The 19,019-nt window shown below is 51.5% G+C and overlaps 1 protein-coding gene across 1 annotated transcript; it reads right to left on the bottom strand.

Annotated features, from left to right (window-relative positions):
* Positions 1 to 790: 790 nt before the first annotated feature.
* Klhl21 (kelch like family member 21) lies at positions 791 to 11,642 on the bottom strand. Its single transcript, XM_021644256.2, has 4 exons — positions 8,321 to 11,642; positions 5,497 to 5,902; positions 3,924 to 3,996; positions 791 to 3,075 (listed from the first exon to the last, which is right to left on the bottom strand). The coding sequence occupies exons 1-4, from the start codon at positions 9,339 to 9,341 to the stop codon at positions 2,782 to 2,784; spliced, it is 1,794 nt and encodes a 597-aa protein (XP_021499931.1). The 5' UTR covers positions 9,342 to 11,642; the 3' UTR covers positions 791 to 2,781.
* Positions 11,643 to 19,019: the final 7,377 nt, after the last annotated feature.

The raw sequence follows: 19,019 nt of genomic DNA on the forward strand, positions 1-19,019 counted from the left end.
CCCTGGCCTGGCAAGCTGCATCATCAGGGGTGAGTGATCAAAGAGCAGTCAACGGAGTTCATGATAGAGACAGCACCCGATCCCCTCAGAGATCCACATGGAGTCTGAGCAGCCAATCGGCCACATCTGAGCAGAAGGTCTAGGTCCTCTCTATGCATGGTCTTCGGTGCATCAGTCTCTGCAGGACCCCTTGGGCTCAGATCCTTTAGCTTTGTTGATCTCATGGGGCTCCTCATAAAGCTTTTCATTGCTACTTCCTGTCTGTAATTTTGCTGTTAATGAACTGTAATGAAAACATCTTGTTTTCCATGGTCCTTTATGGGTTCCAACCTCCAGGTTGAGAACCAGGGCTCTAAAGGCCCCTCCCAGTGGGCAGGAGCCTGCCTTTGCACTACATCCTGTGCCTCACCGACTGAAGTGAGAAAGCCTGAGAAGTTCTGTGAAGGCAAGCTCCCTCAGAACCTGGACTCACCAAACTCACCTCCTGAACCTGCTGACACCAGCTTCCTCACTCTGCTCCTGCCCACCAGACCTGCCTCCCCCACCAGTGCTGGCCTGTGCACAAAGAAAGGATTTTCAGAAGCAGGAAGATGTTGACCTAGCCGTGGTGGTGGTGGTGGTGGTGGTGGTACACACCTTTAATCCCAGCACCCAGGAGGTGGAGGCAGGTGGATCTTTGTGAGTTTGAGGCCAGCCTGGTCTACAGAGTTCCAGGACAGCCAGGGCTATACAGAGAAACCCTGTCTCAAAAACCAACCAAACAGAAAAAGATGAAGGCTATGACACCTGGTATGTAGGAAACATTTTATTTCAAAAAGTGGGCAAGTATCCTAAAACCTTAGGATGCTTGACATAGAAGCCTACAGAACAAACAAAAATAAATACACAAATCCGCCCCAGGCACTGGTGACTGAATGCTAGTCACCTAAAGAAGGAGACCTTCATTACATAAGTCTCCAAGTTGCTGGGCATAGTGGCGCATGCCTGTGATCCCAATCCCAGCACTCTGGGGATGCAGAGGTGGGTGTATCTTGTGAGTTTGAGGCCAGCCTGGTCTACAAAGTGAGCCCAGGATAGCCAAGGCTTCACAGAGAAACACTGTCTCTTAAAAAAAAAAAAAAAAAAGTCTCTGAAGTCATAAATATAAGAAATCCCTTATAGATCAGCATCAAAAATCAGGCACAGAACTTTTCATAACTTAATTTTGTCCTGACATATAAAAGCTTTATACATGTGACAAGGGACAGTCCCATCCCTAGGTGTCCCAGCTTCAATCCCTGTTAGTGTAGAGACATGTTAAGTGCTAGGGTAGAGCCCAGAGCCCATGGCACAAGTGGAGCTCAGGGAGAAATGGCCCACAGTGAGTGCCTACCCTGTTAGTCTTCATGGGGTCCTGGAAACCTGAGTATTTCTGGAGCAAGGTGAGCAGAAGGGTCCTATGCAAATGTGCACTATAATGCAGTAACTACTGCAGGTCACAGCAGTACAGCGATACAGCTCTTCCTCTGTCCCAAAAGGACAGGGCAGCATGCTGTCCCCTGTACCGAACTTCATACCTGATTCACAGGCCCCCACCCTGCTGTGCCAAGGCACCTCACAGAGCACTCGGCGCCTCTGAGTGGTCTTGGGAGGCAGCTCTTTAAGGCTCACTGCAAGAGTGTACTTGGCCAAGAGGGAGGAGAGGCCCCGGAGGGATGGGCTGGCAGCACCTGGGTCGAAACATGCCATAGCCACTCAGAGGTGGCCAGAGGCCACTGGGTACTGACGGGTCCCAGCCCCAAAACCCATGAAACCACTCAAAGGCACACAGAAACCCAGGGATCCCCTAAGCTGTGGTTCAGGTACTCTGGCTCTCATGCTCCTGGGCCTAAAATCCTAGGAATCCTGGTTTTCCAAACAATGACAGAGAAATTCTAGCAATGATGGCTTGTACATCTTGTCAGACAAAACCAACTTGTGTCTTACTGCTACCAACTTTCTGCTTCTCCAGGTCAAACCACAAGCATTTCAAACCTAAAGCCCAGGGCTGGGGCTACCCCCCTCAGCTTTCTTTAGAAGCAGGCGTCTCTACTCCCAGGCCCAGCATCTCGGCCAACTGTCAGATTCCAGAGGAGCCACAGCAAGCCAGTGTTGTGGGCACTGGTCATCTCCTGTAGGCCTGGGAAAGAGCCCCAGGGAGGGCCTTCTTCCCAGGTGAGAACAGGTACTACGGAAACAGACTCCTTCAGGCTCATACTGTGGATTAGTAGCTCAGCTCAGGACTCAACTCCTGAAGGCCCACCCTGTTTGGTGAGGTGGGAAGCTAGGTGGGCTGACACCCCTCTACCTGCAGCACTGGCTACAGGGATCTTTGGTACCAAGTGTGGAGTTTAGCACTCTGTTGCAGCCTTTGTCTTCCTGCATTCCCAATGCTCTGGGACAGGCTACTTTCTGACTATCACAGGGAACCTTACTCTTTGCTCTGGGCGGAAGCAGGCCCAGGAGGTGGCAGCAAGGAGAGGCATACCGCATGGTGAGTTGGATGGTATAAGCTGGAGGTAACTTCTGAAGGCTGAGATACTCGATGGTGGAGAAGCCACGGGTTCTTGACCACATAAGTGGTCACCACCAGCTTTGTCCCAAGAAGCTGTGACGTAGGCTCCAAATGCACAGAAACCTTCACACGAAGCATCTAGGGGCTCACTCAGCACCCATGCGCCACTGCTCTGCTTGGTGACCCATCCTAGCCTCTGCAGGCGCCAGGCCCCTTGCACCAAGGCCCTCCCCTGGGCCAGGCCTGGACTAGTGTAGCTCCTCAGGGTTCTGTGGCAGCCTGTGGTGGCCTGCATCCACGTCATTGCTGCCACTGTTCAGCTCAAAGCCACGGCCCCCTGCTGGTGTCTGTGGCATGAACTGGCGGAAGATGCTCACACTGCCATGCCAGAAGGTGGGCTCTGGAAGCCGCCCTACCACACTCCATGCCCGGGTCTCCGGGTCATATGCCTCCACCACGTCCGAGAGTTCAAAGGTATTGTCATATCCCCCGGAGACATAGAGCTTGCCTCCCAGGACGGCCAGGCTGCCCCCGACATGTACCTGCGGATCAAGGTGGAGGAGTGAGAGAGGCAGGCAGCAGTGGCAGGGCAGACCCCGCCCCGACTGCTCTAGTAACTTCCAGGGAACAGCCCAGCTAAGAACCCTGCTAAGGCAGCTTTGTAGGGAGCATAGACAGAGTAGGCCAGCGCCTACCTGTTCCCCAAGCAGAAGATAGGGCTCCCTATGTGGCCAGCATGGTCTCCAGGTTTGAGGCCCAACAGCACCTCAGCATCAGCCCTCTAGGGCAGACTCTCCACCTTACAGATAGGTGGAAGTTTGCTGGTTCAGCCATCAGTAACAGCTGGAAATTGACCCTGGTGAGACCCTCAAAGCCATCCAAGAATTATCACACCATCAGCCTTAGTGGTAGACCTTTCTTCTCAGCAAGCAGAGACAGGAGACCTTGACCACACACCAGCAGCTGTGAGGGTGCCCCTGCTCATAGCACACAGCAGTCAAGAAATGTATTCCCAAGGTCAATTCCTCAGGAAAAGACCTGTCTGAGCCCGTTCCCTCCAGCCACAGTGGCTGCTGGAGTTCACACAAGCACACCAGCCCTGGGGCCTTTCTGTGGAAACTCATCTGATTCCTCCCCTCCTCTGCTCCAAGGCTCACAGTAAGGGTGCTGACCACTAGCCAAGTCCTCAGACCCTATTTAATACCTGCTATTGCCAAGTGCCAGAGTTAGAGAGGATCCCAGAGGCCCTCCATTAACTCAGGGAGCATCTGCAAAGGACTTAGAAGAGGCCCCACCTACCGTGACTGTCTCCCGAAAAATCCAGTGACAGCTCAGTTGCAAAAGCAGGGCTAGCCTGAGTTTACAAACGCTGCCACGCCTGCAGGTTTACCTGATTCATGGACGGGATCTTGTCCCATTCATTCTCTGTGGGGTTGTACACGTCCACCTCGGCAGAGTCGTCCCTGTGGAGGGACAGACAGACGTCACACCGTGGCTGTGAGGGCCAGAGTCCTCCTCAACGCTGCTGACTCTTCCTGTGAACCGGGTCTTGATTTCTAGTCCAGGCTGGCTTTGAACCCACTGAGCATCCCTGTGTTCTCCAGAGAGCCACAGCTGGAAGGGAGTAGGCTGGACAGGGCTACCTGTCTCCTCTCAAGGCTGCTACCTCCCAGCCAAGGAGTCAACACCTTTGCCTTTTCTAGAAACCACCATGGAGCCATTGCACAGGAGGCCCAGGACAGAGGCTCCTTTTACTGGTCACCGATAATAGCTGAAGGATGCTATGGCCGTCGTAGAGCACTGGCTATGTCCCTGACAGGGAGGGCTATCATGACGCAGGCGGCGCTCTGCGCACGGTGTTACATGTTCACAAAACATTCTCTCCCTTTCTCCGGTGTTTAGGTGGGGCTGAGGTGGCTTCCTGTGTGGATGGCACATAAGCAAACCTCACACTGGGCAGAACCCTCCCACTTCCACTTGGCAAGCTAGCAGTCAATACTGACTCTTGTCCAGGAGAGAAAAGCCAGCAGGTGTCAGGACCCAGAGCAGCACAGGGAACATCCTGCCCTACAGCCTTAGGACAGGGAGGGCAGTCTCAAAGGTACTGGGCCAGGGCCACTGCGGCCACTGCAGAGGGGCTGAAGCAAAGACCTGGCACTCTTCAAAGTGGTATTTATAGCCAGCCCCTCCCCCTTCCTGAAGACAGCAGAGGAGGTGGGGAGAGCCAGGGAAGGGCCAGGCAGTTTTATAACAGCACCCAGGAAGGTTCCAGGGCCTTCTCAAAGCAGAGCTTTAAGTCCTGGTATTTAAAGACATCTGGCCCCTCAGCCACTAAGATGATAAACAAAACACCTGTGTCCCTTTAGACTCTTCAGCGTGCACCCTGAAGAGAGGCTGCCTCCTGTTTGAGGAGGCGGGTTGGGCAGGCAAAGGTCAGCACTGCTCAGCCAAAGAAAATGCAGGCCCAGAAGCAGAGGGCACACACCTTTGGGCTCCCAGATCAAAGTCCCAGACCAAAAGGGGAGAGAGGGCAATGTCATTTATTCCCCTTCTTCCCTCCCTCCCAGCCCACAGCTTCAGGCAGACTCTGGATGAGGAAAGGGATCAGTACACACAAGGCACACAAGCAATCCAATTCATTACCCTCCCAGATGCCCAGCAGCCGGTCAGTCAAGGTGCATTTGGCTGTGACCAGACAGGTCATCAGATCCTGTAGCTGGGGCTAGAGTAGAGCCATGCATGTGCCCGAACCTGGTCGGTGGATGCACGGTAAGCCACCGGCTGCTTAGCTAGGACTGCCAAGACTCCACTATCCTCGAGGTGGCTTCATTAAGGAAAGCTAAAGCTCCCACTGAAACAGTGTAAGAGGCAGACAAGCCGTAGCCCTGATCCCAGCCTGCCCCCACCTCTGGGCCCCATTTATGAAATGCTGCCGAGCCAGAGATGGTGCAACGTGGGCTCACCTGACGAAGTACATGAGTCCATTCAGAGTCACAGTCTTGGGTGCAAAGGACCATGGTGGGAGCTGGCCACAGTCCACCAGTGACCACAGGTCCGTGTCGGGGTCATAGCACTGTATCACCATGGTCTCCTTGCCTGCCAGGGAGCCAATGGCGTAGAGCCGGCCACGGCAGGCAGTAGTAGAACAGTTGTCCATGGGGTAGGTCATAGGCCGCAGGGCCTCCCAGGAATCGCTGGCATGGTCATAGCGCTCTGTGCTGTCAGCTGCCACCACATACAGTAGCCCGTCCAGTACAGATGAGCTGTGGTACTCTCGGGCCTTGAGCATAGGTGCCACCTCCGTCCACTCGTTCACACTTGAGTTGTATCTCCACACGCAGTCATAGAGCCGGGAGCCATCAGACCCACCTGCCAGGACACACAAAGGGCAGATGGTCAACCCACGTGTGGTGAGTCACCCACCTGTGCCTTCCTCGACTTCCGGGTTGGCCTCTCCCTGCAGAGGAATTAGCCTCACCCTGTCACCCAAAATACATCTGTCATCTTCTGAGGGCCTCGCCAAGCTGTCACTGAGGCAGTGCACAGGCCCACTAATTGCTGTTAAACCAAGGACAAAAGACACTGTTCTCCGAAGTGCTACACTACAGCTGCAGCTAGGCCGGCAGAGCGCTTACCACAGCTCGCATCCAGCCCGGGCTTCCTCTCCCAACCGCAGCAGATCTGTAATCCCAGCACTCAAGTTCTCAGGAGGTCTAGTTACCCTGGCCTACATGACACTCCATCCCAAGAAACAACATTCAGGCAGAGAGCACTGACTACCCCTTCAGAGGACCTGGCTTCAACTCCCAGCACCCATGTGGCAGCTCACAACCATCCATGACTATCCATGAGTCCTAGGGGATCTGATGGTGTCTTCTGGCTTCTGTGGGCACCTAGGTGTGAACCAGGTTTGCAGACTACATGCTGGCAAAACACCCATAAACATATAATCCCACCCAACAGCACCATACTCTTTTTTTTTTTTTTTTTTTTTAAATCAAGACAGGGTTTCTCTGTAGCCTTAGCTGTCCTGGAATCAGCTCTGTAGCCCAGGCTGGCCCCAGCCTCACAGTGACTGCCTGCCTTTGCCTCCCTGAGTGCTGGGATTAAAGGCGGGCACCACGGTGACACTTCTCAGTTAACTCAGAACACCCACGCTTGGCTCCGGGCACCTCTTCTAGACACCAAACATGGGACTTGGCCACCAAACCAAAGCTGCGCCAGGCCAAGGATGCTCCAGCGCCCTACATCTTTGGGGCTGTTTTGACTTCACTGGAGGATACAGGAGCATGGTCCACTTCAAACTCTTATCAAGGTATATACAAGTATGACGGCCAGTGACTTCTGTATGTGTCAACAAAAGTTTAAAATACAAGGCCACTCAGGAGGCACAGGCAAGGATAGCTTTGTGAGTTCAAGGTCAGCTTGGTCTATAGAGCCAGTTCCAGGACAGCCAACGCTACAAAGAGAAACCAAACCCTGTCTTGAACCACCTCCCCACGCCCCCCCCCCCCCCAAAAAAAAAGAGTATAAAGTATGTCTAAGACTACAAAACTCTCCTGCTCTCAGGAGACTCCAGTAATCCTGGGAGTTGTCCTGGCTGGCGCCCTGAACAGAGACATTCTGTCTGTGTCTCAGCTTTTGAGGGAGGAGCATCTGAGGCCTCTTTGGTCTTTTCCAGGGACGCTGAAGCAGCTGAGGTGGCTTCCTGACCCTCAGGAAAATCCCCTACCAGCAGCTGAATGGAAGGACTGAGCCACCTGCCTAACCCTGATTAGCTGTTCAGCTGTGACATTTACCCAAGGCGAGCCTGGCAGTTCTGGGAAGGCATTCTCTGCTCAAAATCACCAGCCAGACTTCAGAGGAGATGGGGGCAGGGCGGCCAACCACACGGGGTCAGGCTCAGGGTGTTAAAGAGGGCTATGTTCTGGAAGGGTCCAGCAGGACGGATTCAGGGTGGCAGGTCAGGACCGCTGAGGCCAGAGCTGACCCTGACCCTCTGTTCAGAGACCCACAGACACGCCACAACAAGATGACAGTGACACCCCTGACAATCCAGTCTCATGCCTGCCAGCCTGATAACAGGGCCACAGGCCTCAGTGGTCTTTCCTTATATAGCACTTCCAGAGGCCATCCCTGTCGGTCTGAAGTGGGATAGCCTCCGGTTTGATCAGGGATTCATCCTTAGTGAAAAACGTGGGAGAAGCCCAGCACTGGGGCAGTCTGGGGACCGCCTACCATGACTCGGCAGTGTTTTGGGTTTTCAGCCAAGTAACTGGAAGAAAATCTCTCAACATGTGACCATGTTTACAGCCGTAGACTAGCACAGCCTAAGCACCACGTGATGCACAGTGCCCCGCTTAGGTGTGGGCTCTGAGAAACCTTGTCACTGGTGACAAAGCCAGTGAGTCAGGAAGCCCCTGTGGCTTAGCAGGGCGGGAGAAACGTCCCTGCTTTGGGGAGGGAGAGATGCCTCACCAGGCGCCAGGCTGCATCCTGTCCCCGCATTCCTCGGGGATTAAAAGAAAGCACCCATTGTGCCAGGTCAATGCCCGGTCTTTTCCAAACCAAAAAGGGGGAGGCACCTCCGGGGCAAGGAGTTGGCTAAGCAAGGCAGGCTGTGTACCACAGAGGGCACAGAGATCCACAAAGCAGCTATGTCTCTGCTCTCTCTTCGAGCTTGAAAGCAAATAGGGAAACTAACGAAGTCGCCCTGCCAAGAGCTCGGTCGGGCCCTAGAATTCCAGGTCCTGAGTGTATCTCCTGGAAAGGCCCCAGCACACTCACCCGTCACGTAGATGTCGTTGCCCAGCGCCACGATACTGTAGCCCCCTCCTAAGTGGTCGGGGAACTCGGCCAAGTAGCGCCACTGGCCCGTCTGCGGATTGTAGCAGTCGACGGTCACCAGCTCGTCGCAGTCCTGGTCGCAGCCTCCCACCAGCACCAGGATCTCCGCCAGGCCGGTGGATGGGCGCGGACGCATGCGGGGACAGGGCCCGCGGTCGTGCCGGTCGTAGCGCGCCGCCTGGAAGTCGCGGGCCTCGCGCAGCAGACGCAGGCAAGGCGGGCAGCGCGCCACCAGCGGCTCGGCCTCTACGTGTGCCAGCAGGTAGAAGCGGCGCACGAAGGGCAGGCGCACAGCCTCCAGCAGCTGCGGCCAGTGCGCCGCCCGGCGCGGCGGGTCCGCGCGCACCCAGCGCAGCGCCAGCTGGTAGGCCGCCTCCTCTTTGGGCACGCACAGCCCGTCGTCGCGCAGGTAGCGCAGCAGGCGCGCCAGCGGCAGCCTCTCCAGCTGCTCGGCGCCCAGTTCGCCCACGTGGCGCAGGATGAAGCGCTGCGCCGCGCTCGCTAGCCCAGAGCAGCTGAAGGCCTCGGCGAAGTCCTGCATGTCCAGGCAGTTGGCCAGGTCGAGCTGCTGCTGCAGGAAGGCGCCGCACGCCTCCTTCACGGCGGGGAACTGCAGCAGGTCGGCGGCGCGCAGCAGCGGCTCGGCGTTGTCGCCACTCACGGCCACTCGGCCGGTGTAGCTGAAGTCCAGGAGCAGCTGCAGCATGTCGGGCGGCACCCCGTGCAGGCGCACGCGCTCGGCGCGGCTCTCGCGCAGCTGGCCCGCGAACATGGCGCGGAAGTAGGGGCTAGCGGCCGCCAGCACAGCGCGGTGCGCGGGGAAGTCGCGGCCGCCCGCCGCCTCCAGGGTCACGTCCAGGAACTTGCGCTCAGCGCGCAGCTGGCTCAAGCCGCGCAGCAGGCTCAGGGCGTGCGCGGGATCGGAGAAGGGCAGCACGGCCAAGGGCGCCGGCCGCTCCATGACGCGGGGCTGCTGGGCACGGGGACGCCCCGGCGCGCGGGGCACCGCCTCTATAAATACGCAGGCCGGCTCAGGCCTCCGCGGGCGGGGCCTATGGGGGCGGGGCGGTGCTGGCCACGCCCACTTAACCCGTCCGTCTCCAGCGCTATAGGCTGAGTCACCACCGCCTACGCCGTTCCCTTGCCGCCCTTCCGGGGCTTCCAACCGCCTCCAGCTGACGCTCAGCTGGGAACGGCCGGGGAGGGCTAACACTCCAACACAGCGGTTTACCCAGCGAGGCTCCCGGAGGCGAGATCGGCGCCCAAAGCCGCAGTCACTCCTTTGGTCCCAGATTCCCTAGTGCGTTCCAGTAAACCTCAGGACATCTGAATGCGATGACCGTTTTAGTTTCACTGACTTCAGTGAAACTAAAGCACTCCACCCCATCAGCTTTCAAACAGTGGTATTTTCAAAATTCAGCACCAAAGCACGAACGAGTGTAAGGGTTTTCATTGTCTTTTTTTTTTTTTTAATTCTTGGTGCGTTTAAGCGAAACCAGGCCAGATTCCAGGAACGCGCTCCACTGTGTTCATGCCTAAGTGTCACGCGCATTAGCAGACAAGTTTAGTCAGCCTGGAAGCTGTAGCTTTACTTTCCGAGTCAGGAAACTCGCAAGGGGTTGGGGCAGGTCGGCTGGGGCTCAGGCTTTCGGGTGGCCAAATGGCTGCAGCTGGAGGTCCGTCCGGGGAGCGCCTTAAAAAAGCTGGGGAGAGAGCCATTCAGCAGTCACAGTTGCTTGAGTGGTGATGCCATGGGGACTGTTTGTTTGTCTGTATGTACGCAAACACAACTCAGAAAAGGAGCCCCACTTGGAAGCCATATTTGGGTTTTGCTTTGCTTAGTTTCAGGCAAGTGTAGAGAGAAAAATATGGGTGTTTGATAGTTAACTGTCCCCCACCTCATTTTTTGAAAGCCTTCCAGCCTCAGACCCTGCCCACTGGACCGCAGGGGACGCCAAGGGCCCTCTGTCATTCCTGGCTGCTAGGTTGACACAGTCTTGGCAGGAGACATTTAGCTTTATTCCATTTCTAAAACATTTCAAGCGTTCTCTTCCACTCAAGGAACCTCACCGCCTTTTCCCTGAAAATGCATCTGGTCTAAATTTCAGGGTCAGCATGGGAAGCACAGGTTCTAAGGAAGAAAACATGCAGGTACCCAGGCAACTGCCTGTTGCCCATAGAAGGACTGTTCACACAGCTATTAAAGGCAGGGCAGCATTCCTGGGCCCAGGAGGCTGGCCAATAGCTTACACACAGCCCTTCTGACAGTCTGAGCAGCCAGGACGGGGATGCTGGTAGAGGAAAGTACTACAGTCCCTTGGAGTCGATTCCACCCAGCACGAAGCCCAAGGATTAAGCGCTATAACTTAGAACTGAGTGTGGATTTTGTTTCTGCTGGAGATGGAATTCAGGGCCTCAGGCACACAACAGAAGCTCTTTATCAATTCCCTGCTTTCTGCTCCCCACACTCCCAACATCAAAGTGTTTTTGTACACTGCGTCAGCCCCATAATGCACTCCTGAAGAATGGTTCTGTAGTTATTTACTGAGATGGGAAAACATGCATGTGTGCATAACTACTTCTGTCAAGTCAGACTGCATGTGGAAGGACCCAATTACACAAATCACCTAGTGGGATTCTTCGGTGTTTTTCAGGCTTGATCCCAGGGCCTGGCTCTTGCTTCATGTATTATATAGCTTTATCAGCAGCCTTTAGATTTCGGTTTTATTTTGAACTTTTTTGGTGGTTTTGTTTCTGTGTAGGATATGAGTGCAGGCACAGGAGTGCCACTGTGTTTGAATAGGTCAGAGGACAGTAGCCTCAAGTGTTGACCCTTGACTTAGCATGTTTTGTTTTGAGACTGCCTGGATCCCAAGAGATCCACCTGCTTCTGCCTCCTGAGTGCTGGGATTAAAGGTCTGGGGTAACCAAAACTGCTGGCCTCCTACCTTGCTTAGGACAGAGTCTGTTATTTTTTCACCATATAAACCAGAGTAGGTGGACTTTAAACTTGCAGGGATTCGCCTGTCTCCATCTCTCAGCAGGGAGGAGTGCTGGTATTAGAGAGGTTGGAGTGGATTCTGGGAATTTAATGAGGGGTGGGGGGGTGGGGAATGATGCTTTTTTCCTTTTCTTTTGAAAAACCCTGGTTGAGGGTTTCTCTGTATAGCTCTGGCTGTCCTAGAACTAGCTCTGTAGACCAGGCTGTCCTTGAACTCATAGAGATCCACCTGTCTCTGCCTCCTGAGCTGGGATTTAAAGGTTTGTGCCACCACTCCCTTCAGGCTTCAGCCTCCCCCCCCCCCCCATTCTAGCATAACAATCACTTTCACCTCCTGAGCCATCTCCCCAGCTCTGATTTTAGGGATTCTGAGACGGGTAATTCAGGCTAGCCCCGAACTCACTATGTAGCCCAGTCTGGCTTAGAACTGGTGATCTGCCTTAGCTTCCCATGAGCTGGGATTGTAGACATGTGCCCATCCTGTATTCTTTCTTCAAGATGCAGTATTTTTTTTACTGAAAGAAAATGCAGGCAAATAAAAACAAGACCTAGAGGAGGGATGGAGAGGGCCACAGCTGGGATACAAAGTAAGTACACTGTAATAAATGTACCACACAAACATAAACAATACAAAAATGATAATAATAATTAAGCTGGGCCAGGCTTTTAACCCCAACACCTGGGAGGCAGAAAAGGGTAGATCTCTGTGAGTTCCAGGTCAATCATGGCAAGTTCCAGAACAGGTAGCCCTGTCTCAAAACAGTTAATTACAGCCACCACTAATCTCTCTGCCTACTGGCTTAGCTCCAGACCAGTGGCCCACAGATTCCTCTTGGTTCTTGCCATCTTCGCTGGATAAGTGTAGCATTAGCCTCCATCAAAGAGGCTTCCCTTTACAGCAAATGGAGACTATCACAGAAAACAACAACTGGACACAATACAGAGTCCAGCCCCAATGGATACATCTACAGCACAGCTCCTACATCTATATGACTCAGGGAACATCCTAGAAGAGGCAGCAGAAAGATTTTAAGAGCCAGAATACCAGGAAATCAGCTATCAAACAGTCTCTCCTAGAAATGGCTACATGAGACTGAAACAATGAAGATAATAATGTGGACATGGAAGGGAATAATCAATCTCATGGCCCCAGTCCTAGAAAAAGAAATACAGGCAGACGATGATGGCTTCGAGTTAGTCCTTCCCATGGATGGGTCCCCTACCTGGCTGTCCAGTACAAAGCGGTCAACCCCTGAAACCATATATACACAATCAAGAAAGAGACTCAGTAGGTTAGATGTGTATATTTTTGCATAAACATACACACACATAATAGTAGTAACAGAGGAAGAAGAGACTATCAATTTGAGAGTTGTAGTAAGGGGACCTGGTGGGGGCTGGAGGGAGGAAAGGGAAAGTGATGTAATTATATACTCATTAACAATGCATAAAAATTAAAATGGTAAGTTCTTTAAATTTTGCTATTAAATATGCACAATTATGTAAACTATATTGGACTTTTTGTTTACATTGATCAGATTTGTTCATTTTACATGGGTGTTTTGCCTTCGTGCCTTTCTGTGCACTACATGCTCGCTGGGTGCTTGCCGTGTCAGAAGAGAGCATCAGATACCCTGAGCCAGTTACAAATGGTTGCCAGCCATCATGTGGGTGGTTCTGGGAGTCAAATCTGGCTTAGCAGTCGGTGTTTTCACCCGATGAGCCACCTCTCCAGGCCCTCACCCTGAGTTCTGAGGCCAGCTTGGGCTGTACAGTGAGACAAACACAAAAATCTTCTCAATTTTCTTTTCTGAAATGCAACGCTCGGAACTGGGCTCTAGGCCTTACTTACATTTAGCTAGAGGAGCACCCTACCTCTGAGCTGAGGGATGGTGAGAAGGTAAGAGCACTTGTTGCTCTCGTGGAGGACCCACATGATGGTTCACAACTGTCTGTAACTCCAATCCCAGGGGACCTTATGTCCTCTTCTGACCTCCAAGGGCACCAGGCACACACACGGTGCAGAATCAGAGAGACAGACACACACACAAATACACACCCTCATAAAAAAAATAATAAATTAAACCTTTTTAATTAAAAAAAAATCAAGCTTATTATGATACCATCAACCCAACAGGCAGGCATTTGAGACCATCCAAAAGTCAGTGTAGGAATGTGGTGAGAATAGAAAGGCCCAGATTTAGACCTATCAGCTGTGTGTGGAATTTGCAATGGCCTACCAACCCAGGCAGCTAGCTGGTTCCTCCTCCTCCTTGGGAGTCTCAAGGGCTCAACATGGGAATGTGAGACACTTATGCCATGCAGATGACAATGCCATCTGCATAGTGAGACTGAATCTGAGGGAAGTTTGGCTGCACTAAGGTGATCTAGACCCCTTGGGTTTCCCAGCACCCCTGGGGTACAGGCTCCTATCTGAGGAGGGAGATGTTAAACTGTCAGATAAGCAGGACTTTATACATGTTACACTTCATGAAAATTCTGCTTCACTTCATCTAAGAGAAAGAAAAGGGGGCTGGGATATATAGTTCAGTGGGTAGAATGGTTGCTTAGCACCACGGGCACTAGGTCCAACCCCCAAATTCTGGGGGGAAATTATAAAAATCTGTTCAAGCTTCTTCTTTTTCTTTTTGGAGAGAGGGTTCCACTTTGCTGGCCTGGAACTTGCTATTGTAGATCAGGCTACACACAGAGAACTGTCTTCCTCTGCCTGCCAAATGCTGAGACTAAAGGGATGTGTCACTGTATCTAGTCCAAGTAACTTGGCTGTGATCTGTTTAAATAAAAACAAAACAAAAAACCAAACCAACCAACAAACAAGGCCTGTGCGGTGGTGGCCCAGTTTAAGATGCTTGTTACCACACCTGATATCAGACCTGGGTTTAATCCTTGGAACACACATTGTGGAAAGAGAGAACCAGCTCAAACAAGTCCTCTTCTCCCCATCCTTACGCTGACATTCAAGCCCACCCACACTACAGAAGTACAAAAAATTAAATTAAAAGACTCCTTGCACGGGGTGCGGTGGCAAGGCCTGCAATTTCAACATTCGGGGAAGGTGGCGGTGCACACCTTTAATGCCAGCTTTCTTCTTCTTCTTCTTTTTGCTGCTCAGTGGTTAAGAGCACTGGCTGCCCCGTCAGGCCCCCAGCTTGATTATGAGCACCCATGTGGCAGCTCAGGGTTTAACTTTTCTTACTCCAGCTTCAGGTGATCTGATGCTCTCTTCTGGCCTCCAGATGCTCCAAGCACACATGTGGTGCACAGATAAATACAGACACATCTGTAAATACACATACAAAAAGAAAGATTAAAAATTTCATTTTATGTGCTTATGCACATCGTTGTGAGTCCCGGGAGGCCAGAAGAGAACTAGCAGAGCCCCTGGAGCTGGAATTACAGGTGCTGTGAGCTACTTGATGTGGGTGCTTTGAACGGCACTCTGGCCCCGCAGGTGCGGCAACTGCCTAGCGCTGTCTTTGTGATCTACCAGTATGAGCCTGACATAAGATGTGACATTTCTCTCCGCCTGCCCACTGCTGCTGATACGGTCTGCTAAGCAATGATAAGATTATTCACTCACACGTGCTCCTGCTCTATCCCAGGTCCTACAAGCTGAAAACAGTGTGATTCTGAGGACTCTACACACACACACACAACCTCCCCACAAGGAGGGCAGGAGGCTTCCTAAGAACATGCGTTAGCTGGAGCAATGAGATGGCATCAGATAACCACTCTGGGCAGAATAAGCCTCTGGTGAAACTTGCATCCACACTCCAACTGCACAGTGAAAATGAGCAGAGAGTATTCCTCAAATTTCCTCAAGTGAAGGTAGCAGAGCGAGCAAGATTTAGGTAGGTGAGGCTATATTTGGAAACTTGATTAAAATAACCACATTCTCAACTTACTTACTGGGAAACCATGGTATTCTTAGTATTTTTAACTTGTCACAACTTGGGCTAATGTTGGGTTTCTTCCCTCCTCTTTCATGAGCGATCACAACTGAGAGTCAGCATTCAGCACACACACACTTTTTTTTCCCCTAGCAGAAAACATAAAATGGTGACTCTCAGGATCTGGGGACCGTGACTAATGCTGCTCCTTACGGAGGGCTAGAAGTAGAGCAGCACACGTGAAAACCAGGCTTGGAAAAGAGTGGACTGTTTCGCAGGGAGAGTGAGCCTTTACCACAGCTGCAAACTACAAGGCAGTTTGGGTTAAAACACCCTAACTGATTTTACTCAGGGAGCAGCTGAGCACCATTGCGGTGCTTCCGGAGGACCAGGGTTAGGCTTCCAGAAACTATAGGATTGACGCCCTCTTCTGACCTCCACGGGCATTGCACATAGATGGTGCAGATGTCCAGGCAGGCTAACAAAAAATAATAAAAAACCGAATAAAAATAAATTTTATCTGGGTGTGGTGTCTCATGCCTTTAACCCCAGCATGGGGGAAGCAGAGGCAGGTGGATCTCTGTGAGTTCAAGGCCAGCCTGGTCTACACAGTGAGTTCAGGCCAGCCAGGGCTGTTACACAGAGAAACCCAGTGCTGTTAAGTACACTTGAGTGCAAATGCCAAAGGAGCCAAGAGGCACTAGTGTCCTGTAGAGGTGGAGGCACTTGATAGGGGTGCTAGGAACAGAACTCTCCTTTGCAAGAACAGTAGGAGCACTTAACCACAGAGCCATCGTTTCAGCCCCCTCCCTCTTATGTATCTCTTGCGCATGTGTGCATGTGCGTTCGTGTGTATATCCTGACTCAGGTCTTAAGAACAGAACTTGAGCCCTCATAACAGGAGTCCTTACTCTTGACCATGGTGCCATAGATAATGTGGCTTTGAAAAAACTCAGGCAGTTTTTTGGTATGAGCCTAGGACCTCACGCACACACACTAGGCAAGTGTCTTACCATGGGCCTGTATTTCCGGATAGGGAAAGCAGAGTTTTGAGACAAAATTTTGCTTTGTAATTCAGGCTGGTCTGGAACCATGGAAATTCTGCCTGGGCCTGGGCCTTCTGAGTGCTAGTACTCAAGGGAGCTACCAGACCAGCTGAGAATCCTTATTTATCTATGTCCTCCCCCTGACCCCCAAAAGACAAGGTTTCTCTGTATAATCCTGGCTGTCCTGAAACTCTCTCGACGGACAGACTGGTTTCGAATTTAAGAGACCTGCCTACCTCTGCCTCCTGAGCGCTGGGATTAAAGGCATGTGCCACCACCGCCGGGCTCTCTACTGATTTTTAAGCAGGGCTGAGGACAAATCAAGGGCTTTCTGAATGCTAGACCGCCACTGAAGAGACACAACTTCCTGTTTCTCTTTGGGAGGGGCCTGAAACTGCCTAGGCATCTATGTAGTCCACGAGGTCTCAGAGCTCTGCACACTGCTCAGGCTCAGCTTCCCTGATGCTGGAATAATGGCCGCAAGCAACCACGCCTGGACTCAACTTTAAAAACTTTTAGGTTTATGTGTGTGTGTTTTGCTTGCATGTATATTTGTGCCTCATGTTCGTGCCTATGCTCATGGAGGTCAAAAGAGCACACAGGATCTAATGGAACTGGAGTTATAGACGATTGTAAGCCACCATGTGGGTGCCAAGAATTGAACCCAGGTACTCTGTACAAGTCACAAGTGCTCTTAACCACTGGACCACCTCTCCAGCTCCTGGTTCCCATTTTTAAAAGATTTTATTACCATTTATTTTTACTTTATTATTCTATCATTTGTTCCTTACCGAGACAGTGCCTGCCTCTTCCCCCAACTGCTGGGCTTAAAGGTGTGCGACACCAAGCCCCAATGCTGGAGTGATGTTTTGTATACCTGTAAACTGTCTCTGTATTGTTCAGATGCTGATTTCTGCACCAGCAGAGCACTGAGTACACACCTGACTTTGATATTGTTAAGGATCTCTTGCCTCAGTATTTTGTAAACACTGTTCTCATCACCTTCTGATTAAATAAAGGGCTGAAACAGCAATAAGAGGGAGGCAAGACTTCCAAGCCCAGAGAGAGGGTACCAGGTGAGGACTAGAAAGGGGGGGGGGGTCGCTACCGTACACGGATGAAAGGATGAAGAAGCAGGTGCCAGGCCAAGTGTAAAATGAACAGGTAAGAGGCCATGTGGTGGCCAGGCCAGTATTGCTGTATTAGTAAGAATCTGCTTTAGCAACAGTGCCTAAAGCTTTAACAATCTTTGTGTCATCATTCCATCTAATGGAGGTCTCAAAGAAACTCCAGTTATATCCCATTACTTATATTTCTACTTTAAAATATGTGCACATGGGAGGGGGAGGGGCTAGAGAGATGGCTCAGAGGTTAAGAGCACTGGCTGTGTCCAAAGATCCTGAATTCAATTCCCAGCAGCCACATGGTGGCTCATAACCATCTATAAGGAGATCTGGTGCCCTCTTCTGGCCTGCAGGCACACATGATCATAGAAGACTGTATAAACAATAAATAAATCTTAAAAATGTGCATATGTGTGTTTCTCAGTGTGAATTTGTGCATATTGAATGTACTGCTGTGGAGGCATCAGGTCCCGTAAAGCTGGAGTTATACTCAATGTGTGTTAACTGATGTGGGTGCTGGGAACAGAGGTGACAGTCCCCTGGAAAAAAATGTTTACTCTCACCCACTGAGCCACCCCCTGCAGCCTTTCAGCCAGTTCCTTGATGTGGGAATGATCTGACTTTTCATATCAGGTGTAGTCATTTACTTTTTGGGTTGTACCTTTGTCTTGAGATAGAGTCTTGGGTCATCCAGGCTGCCTTAAACTTACTATGCAACCAGGGTTGACTTTGTACTTATTCTCTTTCCTCGATCTCTCAAGCTCTGGAGTTACAGATGCACAATCATAATTGTGCTAGAGTCATGCAGTTTCTTTTTTAGATTTATGTGTAAGTGTTTTGCTAGCATTCTGTCTGTGCACGGTGTGTGCTTGGTGACCTTGAGGCCAGAAGAGGGTGTTTGCTTCCCAGAAACTGGAGTTATGGAGGGCTGTGGGTTTTCGGTTGGGACTCTGGTCTTCTGCAAGAACAAGAAGTGCTCCTAACCTGGTGCCTGGCACATACAGGCAAATGTCGTAAGCTCTGCTACGATGCTAGGCACCCACTGCATACCTTTGAGACGGGGTTTATCTAAACTGTTCAGGTCAACCTGAGAAACTCTGTAACCCAGAAGGGAGTTTTTAAGCTTTTAGCAATCCTGCCTTGGCCTCCAAGCACTGGATTTACAGACCTGGCTCTGAAGTCCTTTTTTATACAGAAAAAACCCAAGTCACTTCAGGTGACGCTGACCATGAGCAAAACTAGTGAATCTCCAGACTTTGCTCCAGCCACAGAAATCAGGTGATACTCTAATTCTGCATCTACTTGCATTTCATCTGTGCATTACTTCAGTGTGTCACCTCAAGTCCTCAAACAGGGTCTCACTAGTGCAGAAATCACTGAACAACAACAACAACAGTAAACTACCTTTATTGAGTGAGTCACTGTGCTGGATAATTTACGGTTTAGGGAATTGAGGCTGGTAGCATTTCTGAGATCCATCCAATTCTTGTTCTTTGATAGTGTCTCCTGTGATCCATGCTAACCTCCAGTTAGGCAGTCACCTATCTTCCTTCCTCC

This window comes from Meriones unguiculatus, chromosome 3 (genome assembly GCF_030254825.1).
Source record: "Meriones unguiculatus strain TT.TT164.6M chromosome 3, Bangor_MerUng_6.1, whole genome shotgun sequence".
NCBI lineage: Eukaryota > Metazoa > Chordata > Mammalia > Rodentia > Muridae > Meriones > Meriones unguiculatus.

Coding starts and splice junctions, on each gene's coding strand:
- Klhl21 (XM_021644256.2), bottom strand. CDS start 9,341: ATGGAGCGGCCGGCGCCCTTGGCCGTGCTGCCCTTCTCCGATCCCGCG. Junction 5,903..8,320: donor CAACGACATCTACGTGACGG/GTGAGTGTGCTG, acceptor GTGTCCTGGCAG/GTGGGTCTGATGGCTCCCGG. Junction 3,076..3,923: donor AGATCCCGTCCATGAATCAG/GTAAACCTGCAG, acceptor CTTGATCCGCAG/GTACATGTCGGGGGCAGCCT.